Source organism: Perca flavescens, chromosome 11 (assembly GCF_004354835.1).
Source record: "Perca flavescens isolate YP-PL-M2 chromosome 11, PFLA_1.0, whole genome shotgun sequence".
Lineage (NCBI taxonomy): Eukaryota > Metazoa > Chordata > Actinopteri > Perciformes > Percidae > Perca > Perca flavescens.
Genome location: NC_041341.1, coordinates 17676518 through 17701952, shown reverse-complemented (window position 1 = coordinate 17701952; position 25435 = coordinate 17676518). Strand labels below are relative to the sequence as shown.

The following is a 25435-nucleotide window of genomic DNA, read 5'->3' as shown; positions in this document are numbered from 1 at the left end:
AATTCACTGATTAATCCTCAAGAGACTAATTTCAAATCATATTTTTTTGCAGAGAAGTATATATGAAAACAAGCTATGGTGTTGCTCACCTTGAGGTCCAGGTATGCCGTTTTCTCCGCGTACTCCAGGTACTCCCTGAGGTCCAGGAGTACTCACACCTTTACCTGGTTCACCTTTTGCACCTAGTGGAGGCAAAGTATATACTGTATGTTATCAATGAATTAATGTACAGTAGGTGTGTGTGTGTGTGTGAAGTATATACTGTATGTTATCAATGAATTAATGTATCCAGGATACATTATCCAGGATTCCCAGGAGAAAAGGGTAAAAAGTGTGTGAAGTATATACTGTATGTTATCAATGAATTAATGTATCCAGGATACATTATCCAGGATTCCCAGGAGAAAAGGGTAAAAAGTGTGTGTGTGTGTGTGTGTGTGTGTGTGTGTGTGTGTGTGTGTGTGTGTGAAGTATATACTGTATGTTATCAATGAATTAATGTACTCCCAGGAGGAGTACATTATCCAGGATTCCCAGGAGAAAAGGGTAAAAAGTGTGTGTGTGTGTGTGTGTGTGTGTGTGTGCGCGCGTGTGTGCATTCATGCGTGTGTGTGTGTGTGTGTGTCTGTGTGTGTTTGTGTGTGTGTGTGTGCCTACCAGATGGTCCAGGATGGCCAGGAATGCCTGGTCTCCCCTGACTGCCCTTCTCTCCAGGCTCTCCTGGTCGCCCAAAGCCTGGCAGGCCCGGTGGACCCCTCTCTCCTGGAGGCCCAATAAGACCAGGGTCCCCCTCTGGTCCACGCTCACCCTTGATGCCCTCTTTGGCCTGAAAGCAATTAGAGAAAGCGATGCCCAATCTACTTTGACTTAAGGTTGAAAATACATTCTTAAACTAGAAACTAGTGAAACTGTCCTGATATCCATGACAAACCACACACTAGTGTTGTACTACTCGAGATGGGTCTTGGTCTCAAGTCTTAAGACCAATTTTTGAAGTTCTCTTTTCAAAATCGACCGCATTTTTACTCGATCTTGTCTCGGCCTCGGATAAAGAGGACTCTGGATTTTATTTCAAGACCGGTCAAGACCACAACTGCAGGAATTTTGCTAAATTGCCTGTGCATTATCTGATGTATGCCTATGTGTTAAAACTTGCACATGCAACCAATAACTTAACTCATATCTAATTTGAAATTTGTTAACGTAAATCCCCCTCTCCCTGCCCCCTTTACACGTACTCCCAAGAAAGCAAATGCGGGAGACAGGAGAAGAAGCTCTGGCTGTCTAACACTAATCTGGTCTTGGTCTTGGTCTTGACTTGGTCTCAAAACCTCAAAGTCTCAGTCTCGATACACTCTGGTCTTGATGATGACTTGGTCTCGGTTTAGGTGGTCTCGACTACAACACTGCCACACACACACACACACACACACACACACACACACACACACACACACTTACCGGTTCTCCTTTGAAGCCAGGTATACCTGGGAGGCCATCTCTCCCTGGCTGTCCATCTCTTCCTGGCGACCCTGGCGAACCAGGAACACCAGGCAGACCTTTGTCCCCCTTCAGACCAGTACCTGTGAAAATGTCCCCTGGCTCACCAACAGCACCAGGGGCTCCAATCAACCCAGGGAAGCCTGCAGAACCCTGCACACAGGTTGAAAACATGTATCATTCATTTTCCTCAATGAAATGATGGATAAACTGTGAAAACATTGAGCTCAGATCTTGTCCCAAGTGTTTCAGACATTATTCTACTCACAGGTCTACCAGGTTGTCCAGGAGGGCCAAATCCACCCTTTTCTCCCTTCCCCCCTACTAGCCCAGGAGGTCCTACCAGGAGAAAATGGACAATTACACATAAATAGCTCATCAATATTCATCATGGTGGGTGTCAAGTAAATACATAGGAAGAAGGGGTGGAATGACAACTGTGAACAGCTTTGGTCAGAAGGCCAACGAAATACTCACATATTTAATTTTTAGCCCTACTGGTTGTGTGCAGGGCTTTCCCTGCCATTATAAGATTTAGGTGCAGCACCCAAGCCGTTTTGGGCAGCACCTAAGCCCTAAGAATAAATGAAACTAAGAGACTTTTCTCAGATTGAATGATTGTAGCTGGACTTTTTTTTAGCAAGTTTTTTTTCTTTAAGCTTTTGGAGTGTTAGTTATTTATTATCTGCTCTAGCTTTTCCAACGTTTTAGACAGACATGGAGATAATACCGGTCTAAAACTCAAAACTACCACAAAGGGACACAAAGCGACAACAAAGAGAAGCCAAATGACCACAGAGACCCAAAAAAAACCCAAAGAAAACTAAAATGACCAAAAAGAGAAATCCCACAAAAAGACACAAACTGTATGGGGAAATTGCTTCTTTTTTTTGGAAAAACATCACATTTTCTTGAGGGAGGAAGCCTAATTTAACCCCTCGCCACATACACGCACTTAAGTCTTCCACAAAGCTAGGGAAAAAACTGGTGTGGCTAGACACCAGTATTTCATTTGAATGCGACCACTGTTCACTCACCTCGATCTCCTTTAGGGCCTTGGGGGCCAGGTAATCCAGGTGGGCCGAAGCCTTCACATTGAACACAGGTGTCACCTCTGTCACCTGAAAAGAGGCACAGAAACATCATCTATGTAAATGTCCTTAACGTGTAGTGCAGCTACATCTCAAAAATGGAAACATAGAACTTTTAAGGATTCATTTATTGATGCCTCATACTGATCAGCATTAATGGTCCACGTTCTTACCCTTCTGTCCCAATTCCCCTTGTAACCCTGGAGGTCCAGGTGGGCCAGGAGCTCCTTTCTCAATGTCACATTCATTAGGATCAACTTGTCATAGCACACACACACACACACACACACACACACACACACACACACCACACCATTACAACACACAACACACACACACACACAACACAACACACACAACACACACATACAGACGTTATGTTATTAAAACATTCACTTGTAGATACACATTTTATGTACACGTCAATGGTTGTCAATTATTAAAATGATTGTAATTCAGTGAGAAGATAAGGCATACTCGGTGGTCCAGGTGGTCCAGGTGGTCCAGTGTTTCCTGGTTGTCCCGGAGGCCCAACGAGAGACTCTCCTTCTAAACCACTGTCTCCTTTCTCCCCAACATTTCCCTTCTGACCCGTCTCTCCTCGAGGCCCTTCAATGTGCCGTCCTGAAAAGCAACACAAGGAAGCCAGTTTGTGTGCTATTCAGCTTAGCTTGTGTCTAACTGACATATGCTAAGCCAGTAAATATTGTGTTATTGTACCTGGCGGACCTGCCTCTCCCTGAGGACCAGGAAAACCTATGGATTAAGAGGAAATTAAAAAGGAAAGAAAAACATGATGTCATGAGAATGTTTCCAAAGTACAAAGGTTTTTATATGTATGTGCATGTCTGCATATGCATATGAACATTTGGGTGCATACTATGGCTTCACTTTACCTTTTTCTCCATTTAACCCTGGGAGACCACGAGGACCGGGAGCACCAGGGGAACCACTACCCTAAAATGATATAATTACAAAGTGCATGTCCATTTTTGTGTAAATTGAATCTATTATTTTTGGCTGAAAATGTTAAGTCTAAAAGCCATAAAATACACACAAAGGGTGTCACGATTCTCCAAATCCCACGATTGATTTGATTTTCAATTTTAAGCTCACGATTCGATTTATTTAAACATTGTTTTTTTCAGCACTGATGGCTATGCCATTGTTAGACTGGTTTTATGCCCAACAAACTGTCATTTACTTTTTCCAACACTTCTTTCAAGTGTGACTTCCATATTGATTGCAGGTGAGTACACCATGCATGTAATGCAAAGCTACCTGGATCACACAAATGTTACTAGAGTGCAAGCTGAGAAACTTCAGTGGACATGAAAAAAAGGATCTTTATATGCCATTGCCTACATTTTAAATGGATGTCTGCCAATAGGTCTAAAACATCACATATGATTATTATGACAGAGACTGGGACTCCAGGTTAATAAGATTCTGACTGAGTAGCAAGATATGAACTCAATTGTGATTCTGTGAGAATTCAAACATGAATCCTCTAACTTACATCTGAGAGGTTTGAGACATTAACGCTAACATTAGTCCAAAATAAAATTGATTTGAGACAAGACCAAGTAACGTTATCGTTAACTTAAGTGGTCTCGAAAAAGATTGGCCTTGAGTAACGTTAACGTTACTACAGTTACATTAAATCAAGTTACTGAATTCATTTTTAATATAAAGCTATACATGCAGATATTGTATCAGCTAGTATTAGATTATTTTCAAATTAACTGAATGCTCGCTAACCTTAACGTTACTTGGGTTACTTAACTAAATGCTAAGAGCCCTACCGATAAAGGATTTTTAAGGCAGATATCGATACAAATATTTGGTGATTTCAAAATCCGATATTCCGATATATCGGCGATATATATTTTTTTAAAAATCCAGAAATGTAACAAAACATAAACTGATTTCCCTAACATTAGCTATTTGTAGTAATTTATGAGTCCTCACTAAAATAATATGATAATGCAGTTTAAAAATCAACTTGTTTGTTTTATTGTCACAACAGAACAGAGGAACATCAAAATATATTAAAGTTCTTCTGATAAATCAAATGTATAAAAATACAAACTGAAAGGGTTAAACACAAGTGTTGCCAAACTATGCAACACCAACACTCATAACATGGTTGAAGGGTGTTTCGTCCATTTTTATTTTATTTTTTAATATTCATTTATTGGCCATTATAAATGTCGATACCGATAGTTTGGAAAATGTTTCATATCAGCCGATAATGTCGGCCCGCCAAACCACCGAGTAGAAAGTACTGGTATTCATGTTAATAATGTAAAAGTAAAAGTAAAAAGTTGGTACAAAAATAAATAGTGAAATAAAAATATCTGAAAGGTCTACTTGAGTACAGTAACGAAGTATTTGTACTTCGTTACTTAATTTGTCTCTTTCGCTTGATTGTCGTTGAGTAATCTCAGATTTGATTGTAGTCTTTGCAAATTCAACATGGATTATAGGTCGGAAGTTGAATGAACGAGTACTTATGTCCTTTTGATTTCTTACAGGGTGAGTCGTTGTTGCCCCTAACACGCTAGCATTCTGCTAATGAATGCTGATTAGTCAGTGAAGGACTGATTACGACCAGAGATCCCGCTTGATGGCATCCAAAGCAGAACCAGAATGTCAGAGTGAATATTTTGGCGTGGTCTTTAAAACATTAGCAAACCTCTTTCTAGCACGTGTATTGACAGGGAGAGCCTAACCTGTCAGCTGTATTGTCTGCGCCTCAAGAAAAAAAAGGAAGTGACTCAGATCTTGCCGTAAAGCAGTATCTCTGGCCGTATGATGTGTATGACGTCATTGACATTTTAAAAGGCTTTTTAGAACAAAAAAAACACTTAACACCCAGCAGTGTGTATTTTCTTAGCCTCCCCTTTTGAATGCAACACACAATTACTAGACAATTATATCCTGAGAAAAGTGGATTTTGAGGGGTATAACTCCATAGACCACCATTCATTCTGCACTCACCTGTGAGCACCCTCATATGGAACCAGAGTGGAACTGCAACCAGTTCAGAAGCCGGAAGTATCCCGAGAGTGGAACTTATCCCCTTATTAGAAATTCTCTGGTTAAACTATCCCCAACTTTTAGTTGGGCCGCATTGGCTCGCTGAGCTCGGAGCAGCCACCGCAGCTTTACATAGACGCTGCATGGAAGCTCGCCACCGGCACACATTGACGCTGCTTGGTGTGTTTTTCCGGCAAAAGACCATTTGGTTTTCACGGCAATTAGATTTTACATGATTTCACGTAACAAATACATTGAATGATTGATTGATTGATGATAAAGTCATTATTAAATCATTTATTTAAAATGTACTTGGACAATCCCAGATCATGCCTAATTGTATGGTCAAAATTGAAAGCTCATTTCTATTTTTTTTTAATTTAGAATCAAACTTGTGACCCCCCTTGGCTGGGTTGGCTCAGTGGGTAGAGCAGGCGCACATATACTGAGAGGTTTATGCCTCGACGCAGAGGTCCAGGGTTCCAATCTGACCTGTGACGATTTCCTGCATGTCTTCCCCCTCTCTCTCCCCTTTCTCACCTAGCTGTCCTGTCAAAATTAAATGCAGAAAAGCCCCAAAAAATAATCTTAAACAAAATAAATAATCGTGACACCCCTAAAACACACCATATGTAAATTGTGTGTGTGTCTCAAGATTGTTGAGACAAAAGAAGATCTCAAGAATCAATACCAAGAACATGACCTTGGTGACGTTAATGGAAGCTACAGGCCTGACTCAATTGATGCCATTTTTTCAGACTAGTCATAGAAGACAGTGGTAAAATCCGTGGATTGCCCCTTTAACATGCTCTCACTCTTTAACCATAAACTGCTAAAGTCTATTATTGTAACTGAATGAATATGTGGTGACATCTGCTGGTAGTTTTAAGGATCCAACCTCTTTGTAGCTGATGGAAAAGATGCAGAAGATAGATCACTTACGTGACCTGGTGGTCCTCTTTCTCCCTTTTCACCCTGAAACAAGACAGAGTTGAGTCTGTTTTACCATAACTCCTCCAAGATAACTGAAGTTTCTGATTAAAGCCTTGAATGTGTGCAGAGTAAATAAAAGGTGTATTATTTACCTGGGAACCGGTGTGTCCGTAAGATCCAGGGAAGCCTTTTTCTCCCTGTATGAAAGTATGTATGTACTTTAGTGATATATATATATGTATATATATATGTATATATATCATAATATAAAAGCAAACAACAGTTGGGCAGTAGAGTACAGTAGGATGATAATACAGTAAGTTAATGTTACCTTCAGCCCGTCTTCTCCATCCTTTCCAGGTTTACCCTAAAATTATAGAAGCACTCATTTTGATTATTTTGATTGAAGTTCTTTCTTCATTTGTTATTCCATTATACCATCTCATAGAGACTTATTTTTGCCACTTACTCTATGTCCTGACGGGCCGGGTTCACCTTTGACACCAGCTTGATGCAGGATGCACTGGCCCTGCAAAGGAAATCAAGTGTCTCAAAAAAGTTGAAAGTTGAAATAGCATATAACAAACAGCCTGTGTGCACAGTAACGTTAGTCATACACCTAAACATTTGAAAGCAAAATACTAACTTTGTCTCCTTTGTCTCCTGGAAGTCCATTGTCACCCTTTAGGGACAAAAATACAAACACATTCAGGAAATAACACAGAATCCAAGTTGTCTTTTACATATAAACAGACATTTAGCCATTCTGATTTATTTATTTATACACAAAAATAGCACAATTTCTGTTAAATTTTTAAAGAGCTGAGCGAGTACCTTTGGTCCAGGTACGTGCACTGTGATTTGTGATCCTTCCACTCCCATTGGAAGTCCAGGAGGGCCAGGTGGGCCATTAAATCCTCGGTCACCCTGCAGGGAGACAGCAATGATCACATCAACAGCCACAACTAAATACATTTTAATAAGAACGATGTGTTAACAATTAGTCACAAACTTAAATTCAAAAAGCAAATCATCCAGTTAAAACCAAGTGTCTCCAAATTTGGTGAATTTTTCAGATTCGAGTTATGAGTAAGTGTACCTTAATAAAATTATCATACCTCTTACAACCAACAAATACAAAATACTCAGCAAACATATCTTGATATCAAATAAGGTTTTCCATGTTCAAAAAGGAGTAGGAAGAAGTAAACAAAACAAAAAATGTTTCTGAGTTATTTTAGTTATTTTAGTTATAAGGTAATAAACATAATGAAGAAAAAAATGCTTAACATCAAAATAATCAGGTTATTGATCAAATTCATAAAAATAAGATCCAAATGGGATTCAAATATTGTCCATTTAAATAAATGTATGGTTTGAAGTCAGCGTGCAAGCGTGTCTCTTTTCATTAAGGCTGCTTTGCAAAAGCCTTGCATCTACATATGAAGAGTGTATAACTACGCTCCTTCTAATATCAGTGTAATACCTTCACAATCACTAGACATTTCCAGGAAATTGAAATTTAAGTAATTATCAGAAACCAATGCTGGTATTCATACTCTTCTGTTTCAAGATAATATCAAAACTTTGTTTAAAATGCAATTAGTTGGTACCTAAAACACAAATGGTAAGAAAGTGTAAAGTGCTCCGCTCCCACTACCTCGCTACAGTATGAATTTACAATGCAGAAATACAAAGTTTGTATGTAAAAAAGAAAAATTCTCACCTTGTCTCCTTTCTCACTCACAAAGGCCAGCTTGTCACCCTGCAGGGAAGATAACATAAAGTAACAAAAAGTAAGTAAAACATTCCTATGAGATCTCGGCTGGGTGATGAAGCCAGAGAATGGTGGATTTTGTTTTACAATTGTAAAATCTTTGTATGTGATTAGTCTTACCTTCTCTCCAGGGAGGCCAGGGGGCCCAGGATCACCCTGTCAAACGGTTATTCCATTAGTCAAAGGCAAGGCAATGCAGCTTTATTTGTATAGCACATTTCAGCTACACCGCAATTCAAAGTGATTTACAAAAAAAAACATTAAAGAGCTGTTAAAAACAATTAAAACATTCCTAAAAAAGAATACAAACTGATAATGCCAGTACTCTATCTAACTGATAAATAAATCATCCAACAGAATCTGTAAGGTGTAAAAATCTACACACATTATACTTTTTAATGTGTGCTCTTTTCAGAACACATTGGTGTTATATTTAATTATAATCATATGTCTCTGTATAACCAATATTCCAGAGCTCATAAGGTTTATCACTGACTCTGTAGGATGATAAAAAGTCCATTACTGTAGAAGTAACTCACTTTTGGTCCTTGATAGCCTCGAGGCCCTGGAGGTCCAATAGGTCCAGGAATTCCACTCAATCCCTGGGAGAGAAAGATGCATGTTGGAAGAAATTGGATTTATGCATGAAAATTTGAATAATATTGTCCCAGTCTCCTCTTCTTTCGACACACACACACACACTCACACACAAACACACACACACACACACACACACACACACACACACACACACACACACACACACACACACACACACAACGTACAGGTAATCCAGGTGTTCCAGGGAATCCTTTGTCTCCTTTCAGGGGAACAATTCCAATCACACCACCAGGGTCACCCTGTACGACACAAACGGAAATAAATGGTTTGCTAGAACACATCAGACTTAAATAAAAAATTATTTACATATAAAATGTCAACACTTCATAAATTTCAGCTGACCTTCATTCCAGGAAGTCCTGCGATGCCCTGAGAAGAGAGGACAGCAGTAACATATCAAGACATATTCTGGCAGGATGAATATTTGCATTTGAGATACGGTTCAGTTAAAGTAGATGTCATGCAGCAATCTTATTATTGTTGTGATGTTTCAATGCGGCATATACAGTATGTGCTGAGATGAGCTGCTCAAAACCAACCGAGCCATTCCCAAAAAGGTATGTCAGTCACTATAAAAACAAGGCAGCTTTTATTGAAATGCTGATGCTTTCTATATTTTTCCACAGGACTGTAGCAATAACTGAAAAGTGTGCTGGTGAGTAGGGGGGTGTTGGTTGTCATGGGAGTCACGGTTGCTTACAGGAGGTCCTTGAAGACCGTCAAAACCAGGAGTGCCATCCCTTCCTCTATCTCCCTGAAACACACACACAGCACAGTCAGAAGACACAAATTGTGAACAAATCTGCTTCAAAACACAGTAGAACTTTCAGGAGTGGCTTACTTTAGTCCCATTGCATCCTGGGATACCTGGCGAACCTGGTGGGCCGTCATTTCCATTGATGCCCTAAGAGCAATAGTGCACAAATAGACAATTTGAGACAATTTGCAGTTACACAGTGACAAGTCTCTGTACCTTCTTGGCCATTCTACACTGTCAGTGTATCCACATCCTCTAAAAACGTGTTATTTAGAGGGTATTACTTTTAAGTGGATGATTGCATGTTAGACAATATTTGTATTGTTATGGGGAATTTACTGGTTTGTTGCAGGATGTGAGATAAATCAAAAGGAACTTACTGGTAGTCCCGGGTTTCCTGGGAAACCTGGCAGACCAGGAGGACCCTGAAAGATCACAAACATATCAGCATTAAAAATGTCATGACAATACCACAGCATAATCAATCATTTGTGGAATAGAAGTCTGTGTCATATATCATATTTTTCTTTATATCATAATTATGATGGTTAGTTACTTACCCGCACTCCTTTCAGTCCAGGAGCTCCAGGTTCACCCAGACCTCCCTAAAAGAAACAACTGACATCATGATCATCGTAATAGAGAAACATTAATCCTAATAGTTGATCTATGGGTATACAATCTGTTCACAATGCCACATGTGTGGACAGGGGGACAAAATGAAGTCAGATTAGGTTATTTACAGTTATTAATTTGAATGTGTGTGCTGACCGTGGGGCCCATTGGTCCTGGAGGCCCTTCAGGTCCCTGCATCCCTGGAAATCCCATATTACCTTGAAGACCAGGAAATCCACGCTCACCCTGTGAAGCACAGACCGCCAGGTTAATGATACAAGGATACAAATATGTATATTAGCTGAGATTAGAAGGAACAATTTTAGCCACAAATGCTGAAACCGTTTTCAAAACAGATTTCAATAAATTTTTTGATTTTATAAATGTATCAGACATGGGTTTGATACCCAAAGTAAATTAAATTGGAAACAGTAACAGTCACAATCCCATTCAGTACTTACTCAAAGACTGAGTTACTGTATATGTATATGTATGTGTATCTGTTGATGTAGTATTACTAAATAATCTATAATGGATTCAAGTTGGTTCCTGGGAGAATCAGTTCAGACACTTTTGGGGCCATTAAATGCATTCAAAAATTTGTATTTTACCCATTTAGGTCAATTGGGATAATTTTACCTAGAGCTTATGATGTCGTACTTCATCATTGTAAAAATGTAATTTAATTGGAAAACAAAATATGATTTGTCAGTTATTTTTTATAAATGTTCTTGTTTGTATAGTGATTATTAAAGCAAACTTCCAAAATAATATTCAATTTTTTTTCTTCTGCTCTTCAATTTTACATAAAGTACACATGGGTCAAGCCAGTGCCAAAACAGCCAATCATAAACACATAAGTTTGATTTAAATATTGACTTAATTGCATTTTACTTCATAATGAAGACACATATGATATGATTATTGTTTTTAATGTTGTTTATGCACAATGTTAAAAAAAAAACAACTGTATCCTTTGCAGTGACCGAAAACTGACTGAATGTTGTTTCCACTATCTGCCACTAGATGGCAGCAGTGCGTCGTGAAGAAGAATCATGCTCCAGTAATCTCCACAATCCTCTCTGAGCTGCCAAGAGTGATGTGTAACATACTGGGGTTAGGTTGCAGTGAAAAATAAATCAACTTTACATTCTTAGCTTGTGACAACATAAAAAAGCAATATCTATTTGTGACCCCTTGTTACAGGTTACCCAAAAAGTGATGTTCTCTTTATTTTATTCTTAAAGTGCTCAAGTGGTACAAAAATAATAAGAATTATAAGAAGAAAGTAGGAAGCCAAAACAGAATCATTATTTTCCTTACTTGTTTCTGATTGAATAAGATATATCAGGCTTTGGCTACAAAGGCAATACTCAATGATGAATGTATTGTTGGTTTTGGTCTTTTATAGTGATCTGTTGACAATAAGAATAATGTGTATTGTATACAATAATTGTTTTATCTTTAACTGCAATAAAACAAAGAAAAGTGTCTAGGCAAGCTTCTTTAAAGACAAAAAATGTAGGTACAGCAAAACCACCTTTGCCCCAGTCAGTGAATACCAACTTTTCATGTTTCAGGTCAGTGATTAACATTCATGCTCAAGTGCTGACAGCTCAAAGGCTCATGGCCAGTTCATGGCTAGTGTCCCCACCGCTTGTACATCTGTATCTGAGAGCCTCCCTCTGATGGGAATAAGGCCTTCAGCCCAGCTGTATGTCCGGACATGCTCTAATTCAAACTGATCTTTGTTCCCGTCCTGGTCTCTGCTCCGTGACTGAGCCCCATCCACTGCTTTTCCACCCAGGCCCAGCTCCAGTCTGTCCCACTGAGCTGTCCCCATATAGTCAGAACATAGGAAGCACTGTCACGGCTGCTTCGGGCTGCTGTGAACTTAAAAAGCACTTTGCATCAACTGCAAACTAATATGTCAGAATGATATCAACTAAGTGACAAAAAATGCACAAGGATTGATTGGCAGTGACAAATGAAAATCTCACCTTTGCTCCTTTCACACCACTGCAGTCACATTTTCCACATGATGTCCCACAGCCCTGAGGATGAAGAAAAAACATAAAAATAAATGATCCATCACTTGGAAGAAAAAACAATAGAAAGAGCATAGGTTTGTTTTTGACAAAACTGAAAATAAACCTAGGGAGAAGAACAGAGCCAGCTGGATGGTATAATATCATTTGATGTCAGCCATCAGATGTGTAAACCGTGCTACAAACTCTTCATTCTTTTATAGCACGTTAGGGTCCTGCCTATGTCAGATGGCTGAATATCCCCACTGACACTGTAAATCACAGCAGTGAGCAGCCAGACAGACTTCTGTAGTGTTTTCATGGAAGTCTGCTGATCTATCTCACAGATGAAAATTTATAAATAAAATATTGTATATGGATGTCCTGAGGTGCATCTTAAACAGAGTTGGGTTTGATATATCTCTGTGGGTTTGTCACTACAAGCAACCCCATTTACATACACTTAGTGATTTGATCTGTAGTTAATTTAAAAAATAAACTATAGCAGCTTTAATTTTATTGATGATTGACAATGAAGAAAGGTTTTATTTTCTGTAATCAGGTTACTTTATAACCACATCGAGGGTCGCTGGTTAGCTTTGTAGAACTACATGCAGGCAGAACATCGATGCAGCTGGTCTCAGCCCTTTCAGCCCCCTCCCGCCCCCCACCCCACCCTGCTTCCTCTCCTCTGGGGTCTCCAGAGGATGAAGCATGGGAACTAGCCTGCACTGCCCTGGCTCTCTCTCTCTCCTCCTTTTCCCGCCATCATCCAGCTGTTGCTATCACGTGCGAGGCGTCCAGCCAAAAGCCTGTCAGGGCTTTGGACAGGCTTTTGCAGGCTTGGGCAGAGAGTGCACAGCTACACTGCCACTACACATATTTCTCTCTGTCTGCCTCTCGTTCTCTCACACACACACACACACACACACACACACACACACACACACACACACACACACACACACTCACTCACACACACACACTAAATAAATGGCTCCATCACCATTCATCGTGATCCGTTCCCAACTTTCTTTCCTTCTCATCATACATAAGTAATTCTTAATTCTGCATTTTCTATAACTCAATATCCTGTCCAAGTCTTAAACATATTCCCCCTTTTCCTTCTTACATGCAATCCTCTCCAACATACAAAATAACTGAATCAATATGTAGCTCTAAAATCCTGGGAAACTACAAAAAACAGACCTCACTCTCAGGACCTTCAGCTCTGACTGCCTCCACCCTGTCCAAGTGCACTTGTTCTCCTCTATTTGCAGAATATAACACATGTGTGGCCTGCTACATTTCCTATTCCTGCTCTCTCAAACACCTTAAACCCAATCCATCTCACCTCTCTACTTCTGGTAAAGTTTTTTTTTTTTTTTCACAGGATTCATTTCTGTTATGCCACTAAAAGAAAACTTTAGGAACACCTGCTTCAGATCAGATTAGTGTCATGAGACAAACAGAGGAAAAGGGAAATTAACTCTCAGAATGAAGCACATGTGTGTTTTATTATGGCAAAGCCACACAGCAATAAGAGCTCCTGGTACTGAATTAACACAATTATTTTTATTATTTTTTGACAATTCACCAAGGGATTTCAGGCACCCTAATGCAATGAGGGAACAAACTTGCATATGTCAGCACCACTCATGTATAGTAAATGACAGCTGCTCGCATTAAGCATTGCTTAAGTATTGCCTCAACCATCTGTTGCTCTCTGTGCCTGATTCTTTTTCTCAGTCTGCAGTTTTTTCCATCCTCTTTAAGGCGCAACTTAGTCGAGCAGACATTCCTGCATGTTGGAGGGCATGACCCAAGCCTCAAACCGACACGCACGATGATGAAGATGCTATGTGCGCTGGTGTGTGATGAAAAGCCACGTCCCTGTGATGTCTACTGCTGAATCTCCAAACAGCTCAGTATTCTGCAGGTAGATCAAAGTAGTGTTTCCTGATTTCCCACGTTTGTTTTCTTTCTACATGCTTTATGCACCGCCATAAACCCAAACACCAGATGGGAGAGAAGGAACAAAGACCCAACTGCACAAAAAGAGCATCTTGCTAATGAGTCTTGCAACCATGGAGTGAAGGAGTGGGCTTTGCAGGAAAAAGGGAACATAGGAGGACCTTATCATACAGATCCCTGGATGCGTCGGATGATGAGAGGTCTGATTATCTAGCATAAATACCATTTCTAAAGGCCTACGTCATGGAGGATGATTACCAGTTCACATACAAGCCTGAGATAAAAAGAAAGTACAGTGGTGATTACTCCACATTTTCATTGTGATATTTTGTGATTAAATTCTGAATCTGCAACGTTCTCTGTCAGGTAAATCAGTAAGTTAGTAGTAGGGTATACAGGGGAGTTGCATTTGAAGTGGTTTGGGGTCCTTCTGTAAGTAATTTTGGGGTAGGCTACAATTTGGTTTTGATGAATTCTACAAGCAGCAATACATCAGGCCAAATAATTGCCTGTTCCAAACAGGCACATTTTCAACGGGCACTGCACTAGTTGTTTTAAACTATCCAACAGTAAAGAAAATAGCTAATTAGCTCCTCCTTGACTCCAACATCAAAATGCAGCTAATACTTTAGTGCATCAGTAATAAAAATACAATAATGTAATATAAACTATAATAACATATTGTGCATGACAAATATTTTTAGTTAGGATACTTGAAGTACTTTTATTTAAAACTATTTTAATGCTGTATATCTTTACTCATAATGGAGTATTTTAACATTGTGGTACAGTCCACCAGCACAGTACAGGGTGTGCACGTGTGAGAGTCTGCTGCAGCGTCAGATTGTAAGAAAATGAAGAGATAAAGATGATTTTGTTCTCCCCAAACTGCATGATCTTCCACAGAGCAAAGAGACTGAGCAGAAGCCTGAGATTCTGCAGTGATGAGTGTTAATGTCTACAGTGAATATACAGTGGCTGGTGAGTCACTGAGCTCTGGAGAAAACTGTATCAGATCCAGTAAAGCTCTGCGGCAGACAGCCTCACGTGTCTCTAGACAAGTGTTTATGTCATTCCTAGTCTGGATGGCAGGTCTGGATGTCTCCAAACTGTGAAAAATCAATATGACATGTGCTGGGCTGGCAGAGTGTTTACGTTTCCTGGGCGCTGCGCAAAACAGTGCCATATCATAATTACGTGTATATGACAGTGTGTTTGTGATTGTTTACTGTGGCTGGAGCTGGCAGGGAAACACAAGCTTTAGAGTTTGCTTAGAGAGAATCTGAAATAGAAGCATAATGCCAACAGAAGAAGAGAAGGAGGGTGTGGGTGTTAAAGAGACAGAGATTTATGGCATGGTACACAGAGTCACGTTCACAGGCCTTTATAATGAAGACCAATGTAATCTCAGTGCTTGGTGTTATGTGTCAGAGGTGCTGGAGGTTACATCAGTTCAGTCTTCATCTCAAAAGGTACGAGGTTACAACAACACTTGCACGATATGTCTGACATCATTAGATACATACATCCAGCACTGAGATGAGCTCAGGAGAGAGGAAGTGACGAGTAATGAGATGACAGGCCTCAACCAGCGAGAGAGGTCGGTCCAAAGATCCTGACATTAACACAACCACTCTTAATGTAAACCAAGGGTGAGTGTGTAGAGCTGGTGCATAACTGGATCCTAAAAGGAACAATAGCAAGTGCAGCCCCATGGTGGCGGAGGCAACACAGCCTGTTATAGAATAACTTTTATGGCTTGTAGTAGCTGTTCTGGAACTTTTAATAATATCACACAATCTTTCTCTGCAGATGGAGTTGAATAGATATTTATATATTAACATTAGCATTTCCATGACAACTAGGCATACTCCATATGCTGAGGAAGATCGTGTGATGCAGTTTGAAATTGTTTTGTCATCTGTTTCCAAGGTTAAGAATGAATTTTCATTTTTTACCAGCTTAGGCTGCTTGATTTGCAACAATCACACATTCTTTTCTGCAGTTGTTGCCTTATGGTTACTTAGAATCAATTCAGTACTGTAGGTTGAAAGGTTAAAACCCTAATTGGTGTAAATTACCGGGGCCTTCAGGGAAAAGAATTTCCTAACTTTTCCACAACCAATCAATACAGTACCATGTCTTAACCACCCAGAATCAATGTATATTCCTGACCTCACAGTTCTCATGAAACATCTTGTTCGAGACTTGAGGCATCCTAACTACATTTTGTTCAAAGGATAAACAATGGATAGAAAAAGCAACTGGATTTTCCTAATCTTACAAATAGGGTTGCTTTCTCTGCAGCAGAAGTCATTCAGTTTGTCCTTCAGCTCACTGTTGCTGCATGACTCACTGCCTCTGTTCTTCTTGCCAAAGTGGGCAAATCCATCCTTTGTGTATGGCAGCCAACCTCCAAACACGACAAGTGTGCTTGAATATTTCCTAAGATTCAACTCTTTCATCTTGTGTAAAACACTAAAAATATTTTCACAGATATTTCTTTTTTTTTAAGATTATTTTTTGGCCATTTTAGGCCTTTAGACTTGAAAGGGAAGAGAGAGGGGGAATGACATGCAGCAAAGGGCCGCAGGTCAGAGTCGAACCTGTGGCTGCTCATTAAGGAGTAAACCTCTCTATATGGGCGTCTGCTCTACTAGGTGAGCTACCCAGGCGCCCACATTTTCACAAATATGAACATGCTGCAATGCTGTATACATTTTGTACACGTTTTAAGAACAGTACTGCCGCAGTACTGATTTTAACCACATGGGGGTAGACACATTCCCATCACTGAAGTGGTCCGCGTTGACAGCTGGATGCCTCTTTCCTACCATGTTAAGGGAAACTGAAGATCACATAAACATCTGTTCAGTGTCATCTATAGACTTTTCTTAAAACGACATCACATTCCCGGTACATTCCTGCCATAACCTCCCACCACTGCTGACCCCCCAGGGTCTCCTGGAGGGGCTGAGCACAAGAAGTGTGGGAGGATATGTCATATGTCATTTCACATCCCCTCTTGTTCACACACACACACACACACACACACACACAAACAAATTAAACACCTATTAAAACCTGACATTTAGATGACTTCCTAACATACAGTAATGGTTATCAGACAAGCATCATGAGATTCAGTCAAAGCGTCGCAATTATGCTACTTACTGTATGAATTGGATTAAATGAATTCCTACAACTCAAGACACACAAAAACAACCTCAACACACACACACACACACACACACACACACACACACACACACACACACACACACACGCGGTAAGACCATAGGCAGCAGCCACTTTTTTCGCATGACGTAAAGTTATGAAGCTGACATCCTAGGCCAGAGTTATGCACAAACGTTCTGACAGCTGTTATCAGGAAACAAGTTCTTGCAGAATGCTGTTGTTTTTGTTATTGTTTTCAGAAAACAAAACACATGTACATTTACTGACCCAGTAATGTGAAAATCTATGTAGCCAGAGAAAATGATTTGACTGGAGAATACCGTCTCAGTTTATCTCCTCTGCTGTGACAAGAGCCTTCCTTCCACACTGATATGGGTTTCACTGAGGGGGAAACCAGATAACCATGCAGTTGTGCATTTTTACTTTGTATTCTGGAGGTTTGTTGAGCTTACATGTTCTTTTCACAGGTCTGATGGAGTATACTGGCAGCTTAACAAGAGTCTAGTGTGAACTCCAAGAAAGTTTTGGTGCTGATAAAATAAAACTCTGATAAATTCACTTTAATCTACACATCCAGCACCAAACAGCAGACAAAGTTAGCGACTATAGTGAAGATAGCTAGCTATTAAGAGGGCCATAGTATGTTAATGTTTGTTGTGGGGTTCTACCCCCAATAACTTTTAGGAATTCCGAGTTTCATGCAACCACCAGTGCAACCATATTGTTAGTCACAGAATGTCTTCCTTTGAGGTATCTAAAGGGCACCTTAGAGGGAAATTGCTGCCTGAATTTCTCGCATCGGTTAGTATCAGCAAAAGCCAAAAAATCTTGAAGGTTTACACAGTCCCTGTGACTCAGTTTAGCCTTGGTGTAAAGCAAGAGAATGAAACTGTCTCCGTAAATTGTCACAAGACTCCTCAACCATGTGTACTCCAAACCAAGTACACAAGTTAGCCATATTGTTGCATCACTTAGTTTTGTGTTTACATTTTGTTCCATATTTTAGGCGTACGGTGGTTTGGGTACATTTCAAGTTGGCAGATCTATTTACTCTTAATGACATCTGATGAGATTTTGGCTTTGCATCCCGCAAACTGTTGTGCAAGGTTGTTAAAATTACATATCCATGAACTTTCACATAAACATCTGGGTTCTTTTGTGGACTCAGTGAGTCCAACTAAAACAACACGTAGAGTTGTATAGCATACCTTTTTCTTTCAGTGTGTTGAAGTGAGTTTCCGGTGTCCCTTTACCACAGTGGCGTAGTTCTAAGATGTCTAACCTGTGTAAGTTACCCCGTAAAGACGTGCCCATGGCTCCCATATGAAGACAATCAGGATAGGTTTACTCCATAAACGTCAGAAGGGATCTCACTTGGCAGCAAGGCTCATTAAGCAACACTAAATGAGACAGTTAAGGAGCACACAGCGTTATAAACAATACATGCCTTATAATAAATGTAGCAACATATACACAAGCACATGTGCTCACACTAGAAAACACACACCTCCACTAGCTGTGCTGCTACTATGCTCAGCTGATTCTGATGTCATAAAAACTATGAGATCGGTGTCTCAGCACTGTTTACTCACTCCACTCCAGCTTTTTGTGGTTTGAGGTTTTTACTTGTGGTTTTGCTTCACGGTCAATGAGATCACAGGTGCTACTGACCATAACTATGCTGTTCCCATGACAACCCTCAGCTACACTCACTGAAACAGGAGAGAGGTTAACAGAAAAAAAAAATCTAAAATAATAAAAGATGAGTGGAGGAGGATAGATAAGTTATTTCAGACTGTGCTGGGTTCAACTGTGCTGCTCTGACATTCCTGGCCTTCTCTGGTACTGAGAGGCTGGGATGAGAGAATAGAAGTGGAGGAGGGGAACTTTCTGTCTGACTGCCATACTTGGAAGACAAGTCTCCTGGCGCAACTTGCTCTGTAAACAGCATGAGTGTGTGTGTCTGTGTGAGCTGCACATGCACAAACTGGAATGATATGATGTGAAACTTTTTTTTTTAAATGCCAAGATAGATATCAAGTTAAGTCAAACCATTTTTATTATGTTAACCACTCCTGTGCTTGATTCTCTGAACATATTTCATATTCTCTTGTTTTCAGTGCATAAAATGGTATAAGAACACACCATTTAACATTAAAGTAAATTAATGGAGGGATTAAATAAGTGTATTTCCCAAAATGTCCATAAACAAATATGCCACTTGACTGCTCAAAATGTCTAAAAGAGATAGGGTGTTGTCTCATTTGTCATTACAAACGATAGACACACACAGTGGTTACACGTTAATACTCCAGAGAAACCAAAGGCCAAGTTGAGAGTCCTACCTAGAAACATATAACACGTACATTCTGCAATAAAACAGGGGTATGTTTTCTGTTTCCTTTATTTAAGAATTCCTGTAGCACTCATTTGCTGAGACCAACTTGATGTAAAACATGTTGTTTAGGCTGCAGGCAGCAGGTTTTAATCTAAACCTCAGAAATAATTCAAGGCTTCTGTAACCAAAAGCAGATGCATCTGCAGAGAGCTGTTTACACACACACAGGCCCAAATCATGCCTGCACAAAAATTCACATGAGCAGAAACACACATACAATGGATGTACAATCAACAATAACAATAAATAACATAAAAGCTTTGTGAGATCAAACTTTTATCCCCTGGGAAAAGCTAAAATTGTAAAATACATGAAATGATGCTTACACTAAATGTATAGGGACGTACACACACACACACACACACACACACACACAAAAGTTAATGAATAAACACACTAGTCAATGGCCAGTCTGCTCATGCATGACCAGGTTAATGTTGCCTGTCATCAAATTTGGGGCCAGGAGACCAGAACAGCTGTAAGTGGTAGGGTCTAAAAGTTAAGAAAATGGCATCCCTACCAAAAGAAACAACAATTATATCACCCACTTATCAACGTCATGCAGGTCTACGCTTGACTTCAGCTCAACAAACTCAGAGACCTAAAATGGGCACAAGTCTATTATAATTCAGTGGCCGACTGTGGACAGAACTGCAAACAAAGCTCATCCTCTGGGACTGCAGAAGTAGTTGAACATGTCAGCAGACATGCAACATGAAGCAAGAACACTGTACAGTTCCTCTTTAGCAGAACAGACAGCCGTGTCAACAGTCCAACCAGGAAGTCTCACATACAAAATTAACTTAACAAATGGGAAAATTGTTGTAGACAATTTCTCAGGCCTTGCTGGTTGGAACGTGTGTGTGTGTGTGTGTGTGTGTGTGTATATATATATATACACTTGTACTGTGTGTGGTAATATGAAAACCCTGGAATTGGCTGATCTTCAAGAGCTAGTGGGACAACTCCAGCTAGTGGATAGGACTCCAGAAAACTGCTGACTGTTGATCACTCACTGTACATGATAAGAAAACAAGATGTGTGAAAATCAGGATACTGTTGTTTGGATTAGACTGAAGCAAAATAGCCCTAAAGAGTCCACTTATTCAATGAGACAATATATATACACTACTGATCAAAAGTTTTAGAACACCCCAATTTTATTAGTTTTTTATTGAAAGTTTAGCAGTTCAAGTCCAATGAATAGCTTGAAATGGTACAAAAGTAAGTGGTGAACTGCCTGATGTTAAAAAAAAAGTCTAAGTTATCCAAAACTGAAAAATAATGTACATTTCAGAAAAGGCCTTTTTCAGGGAACAAGAAATGGGTTAACAACGTAAAGCTGTTCTGCAGCAATGGAGGTTGATCAAGCTTTGAAAGTTGGTGCTATCAATTCCCACAGGTGTTCCAACTTGTCTGGATTACTTACAACCCCCTCTGTTTGTATAAAAGTATTGTTGGAACACACTGTGGTACCGTACCCTCGTGAGCATTATTTGAACAGTATTGTACTGCAGAAAGTAGTGTGTTGCTATAAAAATGGCGGGAAAAAGGCAATTAACAATGGAAGAGAGACAGACCATCATAACACTTAAGAATGTTGGTCTTTCCTACCGAGAAATTGCAAAGAAAGTCAAGGTGTCAGTGAGTACACTATTCTTCACCATCAAAAGGCATTTAGAAACTGGGGGAAACTCTGACAGGAAGAGGCCCGGCAGACCCAAAGCCACAACAGAATCAGAAGACAAGTTTCTGAGAGTCAACAGCTCGCGTGATAGGCGGCTCACAGGACAACCGCTTCAAGCACAGCTTAATAGTGGTCGTAATAAGCAAGTCTCAGTTTCAACTGTAAAGAGAAGACTTGGAGCTGCAGGTTTGATAAGTCGAGTTGCAGCAAGAAAGCCTTGCTAAGACGTCAGAATAAGAAAAAGAGGCTCGCCTGGGCCAAGAAACATCGTCAATGGACTACTGAAGACTGGAAGAAGGTGCTATGGACTGATGAATCAACATTTGAAATCTTTGGTTCACACGCAGGATTTTTGTACGCCGTTGAGTAGGCAAAAGGATGGTTCCTCAGTGTGTGACATCAACTGTCAAACATGGAGGAGGAAGCGTGATGGTCTGGGGCTGTTTTGCTGGATCCAGGAGCGGTGATTTGTACAGAGTGAAAGGCACCCTGAACCAAAACAGCTACCACAGCATTTTGCAGTGCCATGCAGTACCCTCTGGTATGCACCTAGTTGGTCAGGGGTTCATCCTACAGCAAGATAATGACCCAAAACATAAGTCCAAGCTATGCCAGAACTACCTTAGGAAAAAAGAACAAGATGGTAAGATTAAAAAATGGAGTGGCCAGCACAGTCACCAGACTTAAACCCCATTGAGCTGGTTTGGGATGAACTGGACAGAAAAGTGAAAGCAAAGCAACCTACAAGTGCCACACATTTATGAGAACTTCTGCAACAGAGTTGGGAAGAACTTTCTGAAGAATATTTGATTTCCATTGTAGAAAGAATGCCACGAGTGTGTTCAGCTGTTATATCTGCCAAAGGGGACTACTTTGATGAGTCAAAAATGTAGAATACATTTTGGTTTATAAATTTATTCCATGATTTCTTTTTTTAACTTAAATTGTTCATTTGTTCTATTATTTCATTTCAGAGTACAATAAGACATTGAACTGCATGAATTTCAATAAAAACCTGGAAAAATTGGGGTGTTCTAAAACTTTTGACCGGTAGTGTATATACGATACGATACGATACGATACAACTTTATTGTCAGCCAAAGGCTGAAATTCTTTGTACATCCCTGGGTAGCTTGTTTAAGATGAGCACGTAGACATACATCCAAAAACAGTAAATGACATACACATACATCCTAATGAGGACATACACATACATCCAAACATTCATGAGATTAATAACACCAACAAACATACATGAGACATTACCACAGACTACATAGACTCCAAAATAAGGAAACAGAAAAAACATATAACAACAGTACATGACATAAACATACACACAGACAAAGTCTTGGAGATGTATATCCCTGAAATAAATATTGCACTGAGTTTAATGTAACCGGTTTAGCAATAGGATAGATTGATGTATGAAGGAGTTTTTAAGTCTAATCTGATTAAAAGAATGAACTCTAAAGCGTCTGTTTGAAGGCAGAAGCTGATATTCACTGTGCAAGACATGTAAAGAGTCATTTGAAATAATTTTGGCTAGTCTAAGCATGCTGTTATTGTGAGCCTCCTGAAAGGAGTGCACTACAGGTAGTCCTATAATCTTTGCGCAAATTTTAATCTGATTTAATAGCTTTGTTTTATTTTTAACTGAGAGGCTACTTAGCCAAGCAGTACTACAGTAAAGCATCATACTCTGAATTACTGATGTGAAAAACACAGAGATGATTTGATTGCTAGCTCCAAAAGATCTCAATCTACGAAGAACATAAACACGCTCTTGTATTTTTTTGCAGATAAAATCTATATGAGAAGTCCATGAGAGATTGTCGTCTATCATGACACCCAAATATTTATAGACCGAGACTTGACTAATTTCTAATTGACTAATATATACTATCATTAGATTTCATTGCAATGCTTTAGTTATCATGACCAACACCAAACACAATTGGCACCCTTTCACTCAACTGCATTTAGGCAAATTCCCTGCTTCTAACAAATCCTGTACAATAATCCTGCCTTAGATTACAAAGGTCCCTGACCTCTCTTAATCAGCTTGCCCATCTGCATCCCATCTTGACCAGTAACAAATTACCCTCACAGGCTCATCCTGTAACCTCTGGCCAGGCCATGAGAGGGATTTAGACATTCAAACAGAGCTTTCAATATAAGGGTCATCTTGATAACTCCGCTCTTCTTCAGTGTCTGAGTGTTTATGATCATGTGAATGAAATGTTACCTTGTTAACAAATTAAGCAAGACTGCTACTAATCCTTTGGCCTTTGAGGGGACTTTCCGGCTCTAACTACTTAACACCCAAGAACAGGCGATTGCAATTTTGCACTCTAGCCGGCTCTTTGTTGATAAAAGAAACTTTTAGTACTCAAATACAGGAGATGCTGTGTCTCTCTCATAGAAAACACAAGTGTGAGAAGTTAGAAATCTGGCGAGCTAAATGTGGGATTTATCTTACTACAGTTATGTTGTCTCAGCCAGTGGGAGATGGGCTCTTTAGTTTGTGTGCAGGGCTCTGTTCACATGCCCACACATCACCGGCCTGGGCAGTTATTGTTCTACACAGTAAAAATTCCTCTACACTCTTACAGTAACAAAAGCAGCACAAGTACTAAAATATCAAATTGAAAGCTCTGTAGCTGTGCACTTCATCTTGTTTGCAGCTGTATCAGTTTTGGATGCCTGTGCCCTTAAAATAAAATCTGACAATAATCTTAAACAGTTTGCACTTTTTCTCTGCTAACAAATCTGGTATTGAGGCAGTAAGAGGGAGAACATGGTCAGGGGGTGGTGGAAACAGAGAGAGACGGGGGGAGAGCAAGCAACAATTACTCTGTTAAGACGTTGGTTTTCTCTGAGAAAGGGCCAATTCAGTTCATGTGAAGCGGCTGCAGAGCTCTGAAGACTTCATCTCTGCCTGTTGCTCTGTGAATGTGCAGCACTGTGTCACAGGATGTGGGATTTAGGAAGCCATTCTTTCTCTACGGAGGAAGGCCTCTTTCTTGCCTTTTATGCTCACAAAGACAAGAAGGGGTTGGGTCAGCCTCGCGCCTCTCTCAAAAGTGCTCTGGTATCTGGGAATAGCGTCAGCACGGGAGGACAAGGGATGACCTCTGTGACTTTATACCAACCAAATACATCCAACCTGGGATATTCTCACACTCCCATTTCTACCCCCAGCTCACTTGTGTTACTTAGAGAAGCACCACATTAAGATTCATCCTCTGGTGAACACAAATGAAAGTACAGATTTTCATGACAATCCAACTCGACAGAGTTGAGATAGTTTAGTCTGGACCGACTGACCAACTTTGCCATCCCATAAAAATTAAAACTGAAAAAGAAAACCAAGTTTATCGCTCTCTCTTAAAATAAAATCACACACACACACAAATGTTACATAGAAACCATCTGGGATTTGAGTTAGTAATTTATACAAAGAAGCATTACCATCCCTGTTATACAGGGAGACACAATGCATCCATCAGGGAGTATGCATATACAGGAAGTGTGTGTGCATGGAAGCTCTATTTCACATCCTTTTTAACAAAGGCTTTTCTATTTGTGCATGCTCAACATATGTTGGTGTTGTTTGTTCCCAATGAGGAAATTACCCCTCACTATTGACATCAGAAACACATAATTGAGGCAACACTACAGCAGTAAGAAGTAGTGTGAGAATGAGAGGAAATTCCAAGGACCAGAGAAAGAGAGCCTTTATCCCTGCATTACACTTCCAAGTCTGCAACAAACTAATGGATAATGGAGCTCTTTACCCCCCGTTATCATAC

General features: G+C 39.9%; 1 protein-coding gene across 1 annotated transcript in view; it reads right to left on the bottom strand.

Annotated features, from left to right (window-relative positions):
- The window catches only part of col4a1 (collagen, type IV, alpha 1), a 47142-nt gene that overhangs the window by 14133 nt on the left and 7574 nt on the right, over nucleotides 1–25435 (bottom strand). The window contains exons 2-27 of the mRNA XM_028590685.1: nucleotides 12337–12390; nucleotides 10493–10582; nucleotides 10282–10326; nucleotides 10102–10146; nucleotides 9806–9868; nucleotides 9665–9718; nucleotides 9307–9333; nucleotides 9129–9203; nucleotides 8883–8945; nucleotides 8464–8499; nucleotides 8293–8331; nucleotides 7401–7493; nucleotides 7213–7248; nucleotides 7036–7095; nucleotides 6898–6933; nucleotides 6719–6763; nucleotides 6576–6608; nucleotides 3488–3548; nucleotides 3312–3347; nucleotides 3069–3215; nucleotides 2765–2848; nucleotides 2538–2621; nucleotides 1769–1839; nucleotides 1462–1653; nucleotides 658–826; nucleotides 90–182 (exon numbers count right to left, since the gene is read on the bottom strand). Coding sequence (XP_028446486.1) covers nucleotides 90–182; nucleotides 658–826; nucleotides 1462–1653; nucleotides 1769–1839; nucleotides 2538–2621; nucleotides 2765–2848; nucleotides 3069–3215; nucleotides 3312–3347; nucleotides 3488–3548; nucleotides 6576–6608; nucleotides 6719–6763; nucleotides 6898–6933; nucleotides 7036–7095; nucleotides 7213–7248; nucleotides 7401–7493; nucleotides 8293–8331; nucleotides 8464–8499; nucleotides 8883–8945; nucleotides 9129–9203; nucleotides 9307–9333; nucleotides 9665–9718; nucleotides 9806–9868; nucleotides 10102–10146; nucleotides 10282–10326; nucleotides 10493–10582; nucleotides 12337–12390 — 1831 coding nt within the window. The remainder of the gene's footprint in view (nucleotides 1–89; nucleotides 183–657; nucleotides 827–1461; nucleotides 1654–1768; nucleotides 1840–2537; nucleotides 2622–2764; nucleotides 2849–3068; nucleotides 3216–3311; nucleotides 3348–3487; nucleotides 3549–6575; nucleotides 6609–6718; nucleotides 6764–6897; nucleotides 6934–7035; nucleotides 7096–7212; nucleotides 7249–7400; nucleotides 7494–8292; nucleotides 8332–8463; nucleotides 8500–8882; nucleotides 8946–9128; nucleotides 9204–9306; nucleotides 9334–9664; nucleotides 9719–9805; nucleotides 9869–10101; nucleotides 10147–10281; nucleotides 10327–10492; nucleotides 10583–12336; nucleotides 12391–25435) is intronic.